Source organism: Ixodes scapularis, unplaced genomic scaffold (assembly GCF_016920785.2).
Source record: "Ixodes scapularis isolate PalLabHiFi unplaced genomic scaffold, ASM1692078v2 PGA_scaffold1__304_contigs__length_218370807, whole genome shotgun sequence".
Taxonomy (NCBI): Eukaryota; Metazoa; Arthropoda; class Arachnida; order Ixodida; family Ixodidae; genus Ixodes; species Ixodes scapularis.
The window spans coordinates 59600999-59619033 of NW_024609846.1; the positions used below are offsets into that span (position 1 = coordinate 59600999).

Genomic DNA, 18035 nt, shown 5'->3' on the forward strand with positions numbered 1-18035 from the left:
GTACTTCAAATCAATCGAAGGGCGACGCCGTTATTTGTTTTTTTTATTGGCTATATAAACTAATTAAAGCAATTTCGACGATAGGTGTTTCTAGCAAAGAGAAAGGCAGTAGGCAACAAAATAACCTAAAAGTGTGAAATCAACATTTCGAAACTTGGTATTAGCTTTGTCGACAGCTTATAGGGAATGTGTTACGTTCATCCTATTTTTTTTTTTCGGGATTCATTCGTGTGTGATCTTGTTAGTTAATGCCGTAATCTCAACCACAAAAAGAGTCCCGGGCCTCACCGCATCCTGCGTTTCTTAAATTGTCAATGACTATATCTGACGTTTCCATTGAAATTTTATTTGTTAAAATGGTATGAATGACGCGGCAAAAATCTATAAATAAATTGCAATGAAATAAGCTTAAAAATGAACTAATATCAGAAGAATATCATGGCTTAAAAAAGAAATTTGGTGTATGTTATTGAACCCAACTTTTTCAAGGTTTCGACTTATAACGTGTTAGCAAGTCAGAGCGTAGTAAAAAGCATCGAGCTATATGTTCAAATTGCTACGTTAGTTTTAACTAAAGTATTAACGTCGTAAAGTTAAGCAATGCCCTTCTTAGGGCTGTTACGAAACCTTAACGAGTTAACACCTCCATCTCTAATATTAAGCACTGCCACGTAAGTGTTTAAAATACACGGATCTCCAAAATCTCTTCGCAGAAAACAAAATGAAGAAACAAGATGTTGGAACGGGACCGGCGAAACCACAGGCAGCAAAGCGAGAAGATAACATCGACAGGTGCTGGCACGTGGCAGGAACCTGTTTGCTAATAACATTTCTCACGTCCGCGACCATTCGGTCATCCGGATTTCTGTATGTTGGTCTCATGGATGAGTTCAACGTCGACCGAGGACAAGCATCCTGGCCAATTTGTCTCATAGGAGCCGTCAGTAACCTGGCGGGTAAGTACAAATAGTAATAATAATAATAATAATAATAATGATAATAATAATATTAATCTATATTGTGTTCATTTAATTTCTGGCTCGTACGACGCACGCTACTGTAACGACAGAAAAACGTGTCGAGCAACTACGATTTTGGCTGTAGCTGTACTCCGTTTCGCTTTCAGCTTTCATTACAACCGAAGCTGACGCTGCGATTTGCTGGAGCCAATCAAGCGGCGGCACCGAAATCGCATCGTCATGGCGCAGCGCGCGTTGTGTTTGTGGGTTATGCTATCGCCGGCAAAACCAGAAACGTACAGAAAAAAAAGGGCGTGGGTGCGCCGCATTTAATGTGAGTGATTCGTTTAGTCGGTAACACCGAACGTACAAAAAGACTACGTGTGGCGTGACGATGCACTTTTGGTGCTGTTTAATATGCTCCGTCTAATCGCGGCGTTCGCTGTGGTCGGACTTGAACGGAGTATTCGCCAACGCAGTGTTTTTAAAGAAGCCCGCTTTGCGCACACCAGGGGCCCTAATCTGGACACTTGGCGGAAAAATCGGCGAGAAATTCGGCGGCTATGATTGGCCGACGCCGCACTTGACCTTGGCGCCGGCAAATCATAGCCGTCAGATTTCTCGCCGTCTTTCTCGCCAAATGTCCAGATTAGGGCCCCAGGGCCCCTAAACTCGTCAAACACAAAGTTGAGGCCGAAGTTGACGGAGTGCACCGATTGGCCTATCACGACGATGACTTCGGGCTTTTTTCGCCGACGTCCAATCAGCGCGCTCTGCGAACTTTCGGCTCCAACTTTGTGTTTGACGAGTATAGGGCCCCAGGGGCCCTAAACTCGTCAAATACAAAGTTGGAGGCAAAGTTGACGGAGCGCGCCGATCGGACAATCACGACAATGACTTCGCGTTGCTCTCGTCGACATCCAATCGGCGCGCTCTGCGAACTTTCGTCTACAACTTTGTATTTTCCGAGTTCAGGGCCCCTGGTGTGGGCTTTGCGTGTTCGCAGAAACCAGCTTCGGGAGGAGTGGAGCGTCTGCGCATGCGTATTACCGAGAGCAGCGCCACCTCAGAGGCGTGACGTCAGGGAGTTGAGTTGGTCTATAGACAGGACTCGTTCAAACGAAATTATGTTTGAGAGCATGAAATTAAAATTTAGAGTGTCGAGAAATGTGTACACAAGCCCCAATAAGCTAGTAGTCGTGTAGAACTTTTGACTTGGTAAATTTGATGATATTTAGTTGGTAGTGGCTTATATTGAAGTCATACATCAAGGTAAATATATACATATATATATATATATATATATATATATATATATATGTGTGTGTGCGTGTTTTATTGTGGAACCACTTTCATGGTTTGGGGCACAAAGTTACTTGTTCCAGAAAGAGTTGGACGGATGGCAAGTAGTGGCGGTGCCAAGTATATATATATATATATATATATATATATATATATATATATATGGGTGGTTTCATCTCAAATCGTGCAGGCAAAAAGGGTCGAATTTTTAATTTTTATGAAAAAAATATATGTTATGTCGCCGTTTCTGAACCCGCAGTCGACACAAACCGCAAGTTCGTCGGATTTTTTGTTCTCGACTTATGAATTTTTAAAGAGGCCGCGGCGAAAAGCAGTGTTTTTCACACCCGTCGTGGGTCGGATGTATCGCTTGATCTCCCGCCATGGATTTGCAGTCCACATTATATTATCTTTTTTGAAGCACTCTGTGGACACATTTAAAAGGCTTCGATACCATTAAATAATTTTAGGCCTTTTGCTTTTTTTCTGTAAAAATGTCAAAAACGCCTCCTCGGTCAATTGTTGACGAACTTTGACAATTAATTACTGGCGATCTACGTGGGTTACACCGATATTTTTTATGTCCACGGAGAGCCCAACACACGCTCTTTATATTTATAATAAAATTCCTTGGCTGTATAAAATATCCTTTGCGGTACGTTTACGTTAATAATATAAAAAAAACAAAAAGTACCATTTTTGAAATTGATTTTCTTAAAAAACCCATTTTTTATTTTTTTTTATTTTTTTGTTCAAATGTAGATATGATAGTTGTCTACACGAAAATCAAGCCTAGAAAGTTTATATTTTGTTTGTATGTTCTACATTTAAGCGTCAATATCGCACAAAAACGTGTTTTTACGGCTCGAAATGGACTTGCGAATTGCGCGTCTTCACAAGCTTGGAAATAGTTTTTTCTTTTTTTTCAACGTTCCCACATAAAAATAAAATACAGTATTTCCACCCTGATATATTTATTGATTATTTAAATTTTATTATAGGCGGCAAGCTACATCGGAGGAGTTCCAAAAAGAGAAAGCAACACTTCTTAACAGACCAGCAGGTGTCGTAAATTTTTAACGTGCAGGAGTCGGCAGACGTCTTATTCATTCGGGGCCCTCATTGGCCTGCATGAACGTCCCACCCTTTCGGAGCCAGCAAGTCACCACGACCTTTCGCGCTCGTTGTGTTAGATGGGACGGCCCGTGACAGTAAAGCGAGCAGCGCACCCTGTGTCACGAGGAGTGAAATGGTACGATTGTGTCGTTGACGCGGCGAACACTGACAGCCACCCAGGAGGAGTCTGTCAGAGTATTGCACAAGGGAAAGCAAAGGAATCGTTGCCTGAAAGGATGAGGACACCACGGCCTTACAGTGTCGACGGTCAACAACTGTTCTGCCAGCCAAAACAACGCCGCGTGCGCGCTAAAACCGGCGGCGCGGGACAGAAATCCCGCAAACGCACACACGAAGATGGGCCAGTTTCGTTAGGGATGTGGGAAAATCTGAAACCAGCCATCCGTGCATGCGTGAAACGATGCCGCCTGTTTGCCCTAGCTTCGAGCGCCCAATCCTTACCTTGAAACGGCCGTGCTCTCTCTCTCTCTCCGGGGAGATCCGATAGCACCGAAGGGTTATCTATTAAACTTGAGGAAGAAAACGAGAAGGGAGTGTTTAAGTTTAATTATCCCCACCAAACCGCTCGTTCTGTCCTTATAAAGGGTTATCTCTTTTGGAAACAGCCCGGAGACTGACATTAAAACGAGCGTGTTGGTAAATATACTTGTGTTTGTATTTTGCCGGAGACTAGTTGGGTCGAAGTCAGCCTCCTTGTCAACTATAACCGTTTGTGAAGAGTGGGCTTCTCCCGAGATGAAACGTTAGCGCCGGCTGACGTGTTCTTTTGAAAAGGGGAAGGGGAAAGAGAAAGTTTGAGTAACTGCAGAAACTACCTCGAAAGCTCCTCTCCCGATATGAAGCTTGAAGCATAGTCTCGGTTACCTTCTCGCGCATCGCCTACTCGAATCTATTCTTCACTTTCTTTCGTACAGCCACTGTTCCGCACAGCCGTCGTGGATGTGCGTAATAGAGGGAGGAACAGATTCGAGCATCATCTGGACGCCGTCATCATGCCAGACTTCAATGCCGTGGGACCGACTCGTGTGTGTTTCTTCGCCCCGCTGAACTTTGTTTCTAGGGTGCGGTTTTTTCTGAACGTTTTCTTTTGTTTGTTTTTTAATGTTTTCTTACTAACTGTTCGTTAGCACTGTTCAGTTGTTGGGTTTATTTCGTCATGGCGTAGCGGCCTGGCGGTGATGTAGAGAGCGTGTTCGCACGCATTTGGTTGCGTCCCGTTTAGGGAATGCCCGGGGGAGTTGGTTTTTGTTCTTGCCATGTGCGGCTGAGTTTTCCCGTCTTTATTAAATTATTGATTTTTTTTTTTTGTTTTACCTTTACGTGCCGTCGACTTCTTTTTCTGACTCTCCACCAGGCGTGGACCTATCGCCTTGCCACCGCTCGAACCTAAATACTTTATTTTTTTTAACGCAATTTTCGTTAAGATCGGAGTTGGGCAAATTAATTCCTATTTATTTATTTTTATATCCTACCCCTCTCCATGTCACACTCTCTGTGTGTTTCGGACCGTTTCTGTGTCACCACTTTTGTGTATTACGGAGGTGAAAGGACATTCCCTGGTGACCTGTGCGATGTGCGGTGAACAAGCCCCAGTGTTTGGTTTCGTAAAGAATTGTATATAATATATCGACTATGTGGTGACTTTCTTTGTCTTAGTAATATGACAGCTAATAGCTAGTCGTGCTAGTTTACTTTGAAAGGTTTATATATCGAAACAATACAACGTCTGTGCCTTTTGGTTATTGAAAGTCTACTAGGCCTGCTGATTTGGTTAGATATGTATCTCATGGTTCCGGCTCTTATCAAAACATACATAAATATTCAATACCACAAAATCCGTTTATAATTGATTACAAAATGCAGAAGAAAATTCAAGAAGACTTTTTCACAATTCATAGAGACGCATGGGTCGCTATGTCTGACTTAGGTCTTGCAAAACAAAGACGTCTTTTTCCGATATTCGGGCCTAAATATAAAACATGCAAACAAAATATACACTTTCTAGGCTTAATTTTCGTGTAGACAACTATCATATCTACATTTGAACAAAAAATGAAAAAAATAAAAAATGGGTTTTTTGAGAAAATCAGTTTCAAAAATGGTACTTTTTGGTTTTTGCACAATATTAACGTAAACGTACCGCAAAGGATATTTTATACAGTCAAGGTATTTTATTATAAACATAAAGAGCGTGTTTTGTGCCCTCCGTGGACATAAAAAATATCGGTGTAACCCAAGTAGATCGCCAGTAATTAATTGTCAAAGTTCGTCAACAATTGACCGAGGAGGCGTTTTTGACATTTTTACAGAAAAAAAGCAAAAGGCCTAAAATTATTTCATGGTATCGGAGCCTTTTAAATGTGTCCACAGAGTGCTTCAAAAAAGGTAATATAATGTGGACTGAAAATTCATGGCGGGAGATCAAGCGAAACATCCGACCCACGACGGGTGTGAAAAACACTGCTTTTCGCCGCGGCCTCTTTAAAAATTCACAAGTCGAGAACAAAAAATCCGACGAACTTGCGGTTTGTGTCGACTGCGGTTTTAGAAACGGCGCCATAACATATATTTTTTTCATCGAAATTAAAAATTCGACCCTTTTTGCCTGCACGATTTCAGATGAAACCACCCATATAATATATATATATATATATATATATATATATATATATATATATATATATATATATATATATATACAAAACTTCGTGGCACAGTTACCAAGACTTTGGGTCTCTCCTATTTTATTGTTTTACCTACTGCGAATTGTTTTCAAAGTTTAAATGTTACCAACGAGCAATTTCACACTGGTCGTCAAACGGCCGAAGGTTCGCCCTCATGAACAGTCATCTGGATGTAAATATGTGAAGCTTCTCACCGAAATTTTAGTTTTTGTCAGGACCAGACAAAACTGCGCCTTATAAATTGTTTCGTGTCTCATTATTCTACACCTAATTTTCGCAAATAAATGGCTACGACACCCTGTAACGGCAAACACAAATTTAGCATAATGAGTGCCCCAATTCATTTCGTGCGTTGGAGGGTCCCCCAACACGCGCAAAACTTTGCCGCAAAAAAAAAAATATATATATATATATGTATATTTATATATATTTTATTTTCGTTTAAGTAATCGAAGAATAGTATTTGAGCCGCCTGATTGTTATATTCTCGGCGGAGTGCAGGGATAGCGAGTCATCGCGGTCAAAAGAAGCAGCCTTATGACTTCTGGAACGCGTGGAATGACCTCACGTTAAGATGGTTCCTGTGAATGTCTCAGTTTCGTTTGCTTTTTCTGTCTCGGAATTCGGTAAGTCTTCAACGTAGTACACTGCTGTAGATGTTTGCAAGTCCGACTTCAGGGCGCCGCCATCTTCCTCGCTCGGGGTGTGCTTGGACGCGTCATAATCCGATTACGACGCCTTGCTAAGGCGTCGTGATCAGATTATTACGTGCCCAAGCGTACCCCGAGCGGGTAAGATGGCGGCGTCCTGAGGTTTTACAGAGCCACAATGTTTGTATTAATCGATTAAATGCGGTATATTTAATTTAGCATGCAATTCTAGACTCTTGGATTCTATTTAACGTGAGCCACCTTTACGAAAATCGATTGGTTTCGAGCCAAGTTGTGCTAAAAACTCCATGAGATTAGGTTCAAGTCATGTCGGATCAGTTAGGGTCGCGGAAAGTCGAGGCTAGTTTCAAAATTTCGGCCAAAATAAAGTTTTCGTTCACACAAAACAAAGAAAACCAGCGACTAAGAAAGCTGGACAGGAGGCCCCTAATGCGTCTGCAAAAAAATCAAAACTTGCAGTAGAAAGCTTACATTGCATTTGGCTCATAATTTAAAGTTATAATGAGCGTTGCTGACCTGTTAAAAGAAACCTACCCGCATCGAGAGCGAAAATGCGTTATAAAAAATAAGATTACATTCGAGTATCAACAGCTTACAAATTATTAAAAAAAAAAAAAAGATAACTGTTCCTTAATAACGAGCGCAATAAAAAAACAATTTTCTTACTTTTAGGTATTGTGGCCGGGCCGGTCTGTCAGAAATACACGGCAAAGCCACCCATGATTGCCGGGAGCATCATTATGTGGATTGGCATTATCTCCTCCAGCTTTGCACCCAACATTCTCTGGGTGTCCATAACACAAGGTATTTTGTTCGGTAAGTGAACGCTGTATCGAATGATTTATGGGGCAGATCATTGATTTATAGCAACCAACAAGCCAAGTTGAATTCCACTGTCGACTGTTTTGTTATTTGGTCATTTGCTGTAACATGCACTGAAATTCATCATTCCAGTGGCCACGATAAGCAAAGTGTTAACCGTATATAAAACTATAGGACGTCAGCTAATTTTAAAACTGAGGACTAATTCCAAGTGAGAACACTGAGGACTAATTCCAAAAAAGTGCCGGCCGGCACTTTTTTGCTACGGCCACATATACGTTCTTGAAAAGTATACTGTAAAGTAGAGTCTCCGGAACGCTGAAGTGAACGGGTTTAGCATTTCTAAGCTTTTAAGCATTACTCTACTGATTTAAGTAGGATCCAATCGTGTCTGCTGTCTCCTGTTTTAAACGTACCACTCTCTACTGAAATGATCCTGTCTACAGGGTGATTTAAGGAAAGGCCAGGCTCTTTAAATCGACCGCAAAATTCTGTTTCTTAACCTATCGCGCTATGACTTTGTGCAGCGTTGACCACAGATGATGCATTTTTTTTTTTTGTAAAATTTGCAAAGAGCGGAACTTACCTGAGAAAAAAGTAAACAAAGAAAAAGGCTTAGCTCCTATGGAAACGCAGCGACGCCACCGGTCTTCGAAAAACACGGTGCCGTTTCGCACGGGAGACAAGAGATGGCGCAACAAAGGCCTCCAACGAACCAGCACACGGCGCCGAGAGCCGACGTCTTTAGCAGACAATCTTTTCAACTCAAAAGCGGCGCGCGTTCCGCACGCGGCGGCAGTCGCAGAAACAAAAACAGGCGCGGTAACAACAAGGAACTGCAGTTCCTTGTTTGCTAAAAACGCCGGCTCTTGGCGTCGTATGCTCGTTCGTTGGTGGCAGTTGGAGTCGCGACCGCTGGCGCCATCTCTTGTCTCCCGTGCGAAACGGTGCCGTGTTGTTTGAAGACCGGTGGCTTCGCTGCGTTTCCATAGGAGCTAAGCCTTTTTCTTTCTTTACCTTTTTTTCAGGTAAGTTCGCATTTTGCAAACTTTACAAAAAAAAAAAAAAGCACCATCTGTGGGTAACGCTGCACAAAGTCGTAGCGCGATAGGTTAAAAAACCGAATTTTGCGGTCGATTTAAAGAGCCTGGCCTTTCCTTGAATGACCCTGTAGTAACTGACAAGATGAGAATGGCAGGGCGCCTCTTTTCAACACCCGGCATCCAGCTTACGCTCGCTGCCTTCCGCCATGCTTTGGTTGCGCGTGAGTACTCGAAACCCACAAGAGGCCGAAGCGTTGTCGGAGGTCGGAAAGTCGCTCTGGTGGGGGGCAACTGAAAAACCTCTCTGGTGTTATCATTCTGTCAGTGACTATAATGTTCTTAAGTCAGAATAGCGGACATGTTTGTTTCTTTGAAAACAGGCTTTGGAGCTGGACTGGTCTTCATGATGCTGCCGGTGATAATAACCCAGTATTTCGACAAATACAAGGGTCTCGCATTTGGAATCACGTACAGTGGTTCTACAAGTTCAGCCTTCGTGTTTCCGAGACTGCTGCTCTTTTTGCGAGAGACCTACAACTTCAAGAGCAGTATCAGGATCTTCGGCGCCATCCTGATGCACGTCACAGCCGTCAGCCTCATCCTGAAAGAACCCGAGTGGATAAGACGGAAGCGCCATCAGGACAAACTTGCGAGCAGGCAGCCGAAACAAATAGTACACACCGTTGATCAGCGAGAGCCCAATTCTGTGAAGCCTCCAGCAAAGAATTCACGCCCAGCCGCAGGAAGCTTGATGCACGGACTAACCGTTCTGCAAACTCCGATGTTCTACGTCGTTGTCGCCTCATACATTTTGTTTGGATACACATTCGACGTCTTTATGGCTACCGTCGTTGACTTTGCCACGGACCGAGGTAGCAACGTTTCAGACGCTGTATCACTCATTCCGCTTTTTTCCGTAACGGACACCTTGGGAAGGCTGTGCCTGCCTGTACTGGCAGACAGGGGGTACCTCCGGCGAAGCACGTTGGCGATGATCAACTACACGTTAATGGGACTGATTCTTATGATACTGCCTCGAGTGGAGTCGTACACTGGACTTGTTGTCATATGCCTTGTCTTAGGAACCTTTATTGGTTGTGGTGTTTCCACCTACCCAGCCCTAATGGCCGAATATGTGGACCAGCAGCGTCTTCCGATTAGCTTCGGTCTTGTGGGAACGGTGGCCGGACCACTCTTCATACTCAAGCCCCTATTTATCGGTAGGTATTTTCACTGTACGTTTGACAGAACGAACATTGTACGTAATCTTAACCAGAAAAGAAGCACACTGCTACCTTTCTTTATACCACATGAGCAAAGGCTAATTGGAATATGCATTGCATTATTGGCAACGTTTACTTATAAGTTGTAGACAAGTGGCTGTCTCATTAAAATTAACAGTATATACACCTTAACGTCCGCATATTCCCGCGTCCTACAAATATAAGTATTGGCAAGAATGTAATTTTTCTTTGTATGCGAACGCAAAAGGAGACAAGTGACACAAAAACGTGCAAGACACGAACACGTTTTTGGCCTTTCCTGACGCGACATCACTTTATAAGCCTTTACAATTTTTTTTATTGATTTTTACGTGGTCACTAAACAATTCTACTTAGATAATTTGGTAACTTTTACAACTATACCGTTAACAAGGGTAGCCAATAATGTTGAAAGACGAGCTGCACTATTATTAACTGATTCTAAAACGAATCACTCCAAAGGATTTAGTAATGATCTATGCTTCTAGTACCTGAATGGTTATATATCTATAAGCATTTTAGCCTGCCGGAAAGGGCCGTTGACAGAGGAAATATTTCTAGAGTGCAGCTCTTAGGTGCCCGTTGCCGGCTCGAACGGCGTCGGCGTCGCCGTCGACGTAACCACGCGTTGCATTATGGGACGTTTCCATAATGGCGTCACATGTGACGTCACGAGGGTTACGACGGAGGAGGAGGAGGAGGAGAAAATTTTTGCGCTAAATTTAGCGGAAAAAATTGCTCCCTAAGTTTAGGTGAAAACTTTCCCCGCTAATTTTGCGGAAAAATTTCTCCGCTAAATTTAGCGGAAATTTTCTCCCGCTAAATTTAGCAAACACATTCCCCGCTAAATTTAGCGAAAACATTTCCCCGCTAAATTTAGCGGGAAATTTAGCAAAAATTTTTCGCTCAATGGCAGCGGAGCAGGAGACGAGGACGGGAAGGTACGGATGAGGAGGAGGGGCATACCCTCCTCTCTGTACCTTCACCTCCTCCTCCTCAGGAATCGCGCTCTAATTCGGCGTTACGGGGGATTGTAAACGTGTTCCATTATTTATTCTTGAAATAAAAAAAATAAAAAACGTCTGACTAGTCTTGTATACAGAAAACCCGGTTTAGGGAATTGGTCTGGATTTGCTCTTGAATCATTATATTTATAAATACCACAGGGTGTTTGTTTTATTTCGAGCAGATAAAAAATAGGGGGTGAGAGTTAGATAAGTTTTGTGTGCGCCATGTACTTATCATGCTCGGCGGACATTATATGACGGAATAATCTTCATGGAAAGTTAACTAATTACGTCAAATGTGCATTTACTTTTTAATAATATGTTTTAGCGCATGATAGAATTTCATTTTTTCGGCAATTACTTTTGAAGGCCAGACCAATTGCTAAATATATATATATATATCGAAAGTATAAAGGTTTCCGAGACGTTAATCTCTATCTTTTCGCGTCTTGTAGCCTGATTTAGAAATTGCACTCAAAGAGAGCGTCGCAACCCCTGCTCACAACGACGTTTGTCAGAGTGACGTTGTTTTAATCATGTCGCTTTTAACTCGGTAGCGTGCCTTTGGTGGGTGCGCGGACGACACAAGTGACGACGTGATTGAAACGTCACTCTTCCAAGCGTCAATTGTGGGCAAAGTGTGTCGCGCTCTATTTGCGAGTAATTTTTAAATTGGGCAAACACAACAACGAACAGACGCAAACATTGATTGATAAGTATCTAAAAAATGCTACCTTTTCGCTTTTTGCTTTTAAAGTTTGGTTTCTCAATTTTTTATGACTTAATTTTTAATTAAACATTATATTCTCAATTTTGACATTTTCATCAAGCCGTTTTCAGCGTAGAGTTGGAATAGTCCGCAGAAAGGCAGGTGGGGCATTTTTGTTAGCGTTTTTTTTTTTCATTTCTTAGAATGACTGTTGTTACTTATCTACCACATGTTGAAAGAGGAGCCAGCAATTGAAGGGCTGACAGGGTTGTATGTTTCAATAAATTACGATTAAAAATAGAACGCTGGAGTCCCGCAATAGCAAAGGTGTGTATTGCCTCATATGACGCAGTCCGTTTTAAGGGAATCACTCAAGGAAAATGTTTAACGCCTGATGATGCAAACGACCAATATCTCAATTGTCCGCAGACCTATCAAAGACCCGTAAAAGCTGAACAATAGGAGAGTAGTGCTTTAGTTGAGACCTCAGAAGTTGTACGCTGGTGCGCTTTTAAGATTCTATCTCCAAATGGAATTTTCATGATCCCCATTAGGTGGGGCTGTGCACATTGTACTCCAGTGTTTTTTTGTTTGTTTTTAATACATAAAAATTGCGCTTGCGCATGTTCACCTATTCTTATCCAAGATTTTTGTCTGCTTCAATGCGACTATAGAGGATTCTGACGAGTGCATGCGACGCGCTTTGTGATTTGGATAATCTCAACATGAATTAGAAATCTCTGCACCATTCTGGTGCCCCTTCAAAGTAATAAAAACGCAATGAGACGTTCGACTTCAAATCTAGAAAAAATTAATAGCTAAGGCTCAGACATATGTATACGCCCAAAAATATTATTGAGGCATTTTACACCAATACATTATAACTACTGGAAAGTCTAGCGTCTGTCTCACAAAAGTCCTTAAGTTTTGCCCTATCTGGTAGAGATAATAAACTTCCTCTGATTCCATCCAGCATCACAAAGATTATAAGTACGAATTCTTGCGGCAAAATTCGAAACGATATCTACGGAGTTTTGGATCCTCGTAGAACATCTTTATACTGCTTTTAATGTACATTTATTCTTCTATTTCAGGGCATTTTAGGGATAAGATTGGATCCTACGATGGCATGTACAGGATTCTTGCTGGGGGTCTACTTGTGCTCGGAATTCTTTGGTCCGTGGTGGTTTGCTTCGAAAAGCGCTCACAAAGAGTTTGGAAAGTGGAGAAGGAAAGACGCTGTACAAATCAAGTTGCCGGACACTCATTCTACTGTCAACCGGTCTTCGCCACTGCGCAACCTTGTGATAGTGAAGTGGACGCATTGTCTGCTGCTCCAACAAACACTTCTGCACCAACGTGACTGCCCAGCAATGCGTAGAGAAGATTTTGTTACATGAACATCTTAAACTAAATCAAATGTGGAGCAAGGAGATGGCAGTAATTCTAAATCAACTTAACGAAGTGTATCTCATAATTTAATATTTTTTGCTAGTTAAACTTTTAAGAAACTACCTCATTGTTTTCTTTCATTGTTTTTGCATTATCTTTTAAAAAAGGACATTGAAATAGAAGAACCCTCCAATATGGGACAACATATCCAACAGCCATTTCACATGCCCGACTAGATTCCTGCGTGTAATTTACTTGAAGTAAAGAACCTGCCTTTATGACATTGTTTCTCTTAATTTTAAACGATGCCTCTAAGAAAAAAGGCTGCTCAGTAGAATACTTGAGTGGTCGGAAAAAGCTGAAAAACATAGGAGCAGGACGAGGAAACGCACAGATGGCGCTGTTTGTGTGTTTCCTGGACCTGGTCTTACTTTGTTTAGCGCTGTTCAAACCAAACGAGTATGCACCGCCAACTAGCCCAACTGATGCCTCGTGACTGAGTAGAATTAATTTCCCCCGTCTTTCATTTTTTCTAGTGCCTTTTTTTTCACTTTTTGGTGCGCGTCGTGGCGCCATATATTTTTACTCGCGCCTGTTCTAGGACTCGTAAGCAGTGAGACGCGGGCTGATTGCCACTGCTCACTTTAAAGATCGTGGCCATCTTCGGGCCCGCCGGAACTGCATCCTCGGGCCATTCTTGCCTGTGGGATGGAATTTGGAGACTTCTGTAGTGAACTATAAGACCTTGCGCAGAGTGTGCGCTTCGTTCGCCTGATCAATCCTAATTTCTTTGCAATATTGACTCCTTCTCAACGTGAAATAGTAACGCACCTTGGGTCTACTTCTTTTAGATGCATAGCAATTATTAGGCCGGCCCAAGCGCTTTCGTATTTGAGTCTGGAATGTAGCCTCCTCGATGCAGTGTGATGCGCTGAGCGCGCACTTGGCGACTGCTATAAGAGCGGGGACTTTCCTCAGCTTGCGCTCGGCGACAGCAAAGTGCACAAGTATTACGAAGGTTCTTGCTTGCGGGCTTTGTGTATCACCACTGAGGCGCTGGAGCGACATTGGTGAGCGCATCAGGGTAAAAAGAAAGGAGCAACGGACGCTGCGACGCGGCTGTAGAATGCGAGCATCAGAACCAGCAGCGACAAGAAGGTAGGTGCCGTCACACAGCGGCCGCGGGCCACCAGGTCAAGCACCGGCTCACGAATAATCCGTACCGGGCGATGTGTAATCAGACTTGTGCTCGTTACCCGAAAAATATAATAGATTACAGTTACAAATGACCAAGGTTAAAATGCAATGGATTACCGTTACAAATTACTTTCGCTGAAAAGTAACGGATTACCTTACTCGTGAATTTACAAATTTCTTTCACGTTACTTTTTCCGTACACTTATGCAGAAAACAATAGAAACAATTTTGATGCTTTTCAAAAATGTTCTGTAACAATTCTTTTAATTTCTGATATGCCCGCATTATGGTAGTCTTTGTAAAAATAAATTCTTGTATAGTGTACGTGCACTCTGTTCACGTCTAAGCTGACAAGGCACCGAAAGCTGCAACCAAGCCCTCCATCCCGCTAGCTTACGGCCTAGGGAAATGATCCCTGGAATTGTGCAGACAAAGCTAGCGTTGTGCATGCTCAGTAACAGCGTCTACCTCGGCTACGAGATTCTGAGCTAAAGAAGCGATCTACGAAAGCTCTCTTTCGACTCGGGTGTTTCCCCTGTTATTCAGAAGAACAAACAAACTTGGTTCTAACGCTACAATTGTAATAAACACGACGATGCAGAATACGTAGCCAATGCAGAATGCAGGTGTCCCAGCTTATCTTGATGTATCTCCGTAGATTAGAGTTCGTTGTTCTTGCTGATGACAATGTGTTTTTTTTTCGCCAAGCAAAGTATGCACTCAAACTCTAGGTTCCCATTCTCCTTAATGCCCTGACTTTTGAACATCTCATTTAGAGATGGCTATGGAGACGACGGAGACTCCAAGACCGAAAGCTCGACCAGTCTGAGAAAAAGTGGCGGTTACGGGTTACGGATCGTTCATCGGTTGTCACATTCATATCAATATTCGTGCAGGCCAGGGGAGTGGAAGGGTATAGAGAGCGAGAGTAGCGGTGGGCATCGGTCTCACAACACAATAGAGGATCACAACACTTTCACGCGTTCTCTCTCTATGTCCTCGCTCCTTAGATGGTCTAACCCCCCCCCCCCCCCCCCCCCCTGTAAAGTGAGGAGTGCACTCGACCAAAATGCCCAAACTAGTAAAACCACAAAAAAAAAAAAAAGCTTCGCCCATACCCTGGAAGACGATGCTCTCAGACTCGCGCCCGGCGCTTTTGAGCCGCGCCTAAAGTGCGTGCTGTAATACGGTAGCCCACACCAAAAACAAGCAGAAATCGACCCTTTCGCGCCAGGCTACATCGGTTCTTACGCGAGTTGTGAACCCGCAAATCGAGGGGTATGGACCCGGGTTAGATGCCTGTGCAGGTGGCCGGAGACGTCGGAGAAGTTGGAGAGGGTGAAAGGGTGTAAAAGACAAAAAACAATAAATACGAAAAGCTTTCTCCTTCCCGGGAAAAGATGAAAAACTCAATGGAAGGCAACGGGTAGCCTACTCGGTGTTGTGTTACTTGATCTTTGCCTTTCATATATTTGTAATTGCTTTGCCCATTTTTCTACCGGTTCTAGTGACCGGTCATTCAAAAAATTGTGTTTTCGTTTCGGCTATTCTCCCCTTCCTGATGCTTTCTATGTTGTTGGACTTGCTCTCTTTATGCTGCTGAATTTTCTGCTTGTGTTGCTCCAGTAACTGTATTATGCTTATATTTTTAAAAAGTAACCAGTAACTAAAGTAATTTGTTACCAATATTTTGTAACCAAATTACATTACCAATTACTTCCGAAAAAATGTAACACGGCAATTACAAAATTACTTAAAAAGTAACGAATTACAAGTAATCTGTTACTTGTAACGCAGTACTCCCCAAGTCTGTGAGTAATACGCGCCACAGACTGCGGTCAACGTTACTAGACCACATTTCAGTTGTCAAACTGCGGCGTGGCGTGTGTACCCTTTCCGTTACGAGCCGGGAGGGGCGCGCGCGAAGGGGTTTGCCCAGTTTGCTCCTGTCCGTCCAGTCGTCCAGCCCGATTTGCCGTTCGCTGTTTGCACGCTTCGGCCAGATCTGACCAAGTTTGTGCCCATTCTGATCGAGAACTTCTAGAGTGTGCTGATGCGCCATGCCAGTGATGCTATATAAGAAACTACCACGTAGCTTTGTGCCGGGATGCAAAAGAGCTTACGATCTCGCTGGACCTGCTTCTGCGGTTGAAAATTCTGATCGAGAACTTCTAGAATGTGCTGATGCGCCATGCCAGTGATGTTATATAAAAAACTACCACGTAGCTTTGTGCCGGGATGCAAAAGAGCTCACGATCTCGCTGGATCTGCTTCTGCGGTTGAAACAAGGCATTACTTTAGAGCACCGAACGACCCTGAAGGGCTTCGTAAGTGGCAGCGTGTTATTCTAAGAGAGGACAAGGAGATTTCAAGAATCTGGAGTTGGGCAAGTTGGTACATCTTAGATTCGAAAAGCGCCAGAAAACAAGAACAACAGAAGGAATCTGAAGCTGATCGGTGCTCATGTTCTCCTGCACTCGATGAAACGCAGATTTTGGGACGATTTAAAACAAGAACAAAAAAAGAAATCTTCGAGGCTTTTAAAATCAGGGTGAAGGGCGATGGATGTATCAGCACTTCCTCAGTCCTTTTATCAGATAAGGAATTTCAATTCATCTCACGAGAAGTTTGATTGCAAGCAAATGGTTGCTTGATTGTGTGTATATATATGTTTGTTTTTCCGAATAAAACTTTAGTTGAAAGTAGCGCATCGTTTCGTCTATTCCTTCTGTTGTCCTTGTTTTCTAGCGCTTTTGGAATCTGAGATTTCAAGCTCCTGTTTGGTTTGTGATCTGCATTTCCGGAAGAATGACATCACGAAGAACTTCATGCAAACCATTCGTGGTAACGTGGTCGTGATCCCACGCGACAAGTGGGCCCTGGAAGACGACGCCGTGCCTCGTTTGTTTCCGAATTGCCCGAAGTAGTTATCAAAACCGACACGGAAACGTAAGCCACCTACTGAGCGGCCGCCCCCAGGGACAAGGCAAAGGTAACCAAGCACGCACAGACCACAACCTCGACGGTTTTGACGAAAAAATCTGTTCCGCGAACGGCAGCGTGTTACCCGACGGCGCACCACCTCTATACGGCGAACTTTGTCTCATGGCTAAAGCGGGCCAACAAATACAAGGTTGGACTACGGAAGTTACTGATGCCACAATCGTCCTGTACAGACTCGAAATGAAATATGCTGTTCCTCGAGTCAAGAAGGCTGTGACAGTCTCAAGCAGGCTTAGCTTTTCTGTCAGTGCTAGGGGTCGGCTTGTGCCGTCAAGCGTGTATGCCAGGGACTTGGCTGTGGAGTTAAATGGCTCAGGAAACAAATTTCGGGCTGGAATAAATCAATTTATATCGGAATTTTACTAATAGCATATCGGTCAGTGGGTCAAAAAAAAAAAAAAAGGTAGAAAGTCAAAAGCCCTACTTTCGGTACGAAAATTTGAAAACATAGCGGACTATTTCCTACCTCCTTCAATTCGTAAGCTCTCTGCATTTTCACTGTGATACATCCGCGGACTCCGCAGTGATACATCCGGCAAGAAAAAACGTGAGAACCGGAGATAACAGCGCAGCGTTGCAGTCCCACGAATACTGCCGCTCACAAAAAGTGGGCCTTAGTGTCGATGGCGCCCGCTGGGGGTAGGGGAATTAATCGCGTGTCAATCTTCAACACTACGGCTTTCGGGCGTCTCGTGATAGAGCCGCCGTGGGAGAAGGTCGCGTTCCTCGGCGCTCCCGCCGAGCTGCATGAATTGCTCCTGCCCGCCGCTCGCCCGCCCGAACCCGAACCCGAGCTTCGTTTTTCCGCCGGAAAGCTTCGCTCGCCACCGGAAAGAGCTGCCCGAAG

General features: G+C 43.4%; 1 protein-coding gene across 1 annotated transcript; it reads left to right on the forward strand.

Annotated features, from left to right (window-relative positions):
* Window positions 1-865: 865 nt before the first annotated feature.
* LOC8041886 (monocarboxylate transporter 9) lies at window positions 866-12971 on the forward strand. The gene is made up of 4 exons (XM_029983694.2): window positions 866-956; window positions 7426-7569; window positions 8999-9838; window positions 12691-12971. The coding sequence occupies exons 1-4, from the start codon at window positions 881-883 to the stop codon at window positions 12957-12959; spliced, it is 1329 nt and encodes a 442-aa protein (XP_029839554.2). The 5' UTR covers window positions 866-880; the 3' UTR covers window positions 12960-12971.
* The last annotated feature ends 5064 nt before the right edge of the window (window positions 12972-18035 follow it).

Excerpts from the sequence above, each read along its gene's own strand:
- LOC8041886 (XM_029983694.2), top strand. The coding sequence starts at position 881 with ATGGATGAGTTCAACGTCGACCGAGGACAAGCATCCTGGCCAATTTGT. Across the intron at positions 957-7,425 it reads AGCCGTCAGTAACCTGGCGG|GTATTGTGGCCGGGCCGGTC; the intron begins GTAAGTACAAAT and ends TCTTACTTTTAG. Across the intron at positions 7,570-8,998 it reads AACACAAGGTATTTTGTTCG|GCTTTGGAGCTGGACTGGTC; the intron begins GTAAGTGAACGC and ends CTTTGAAAACAG.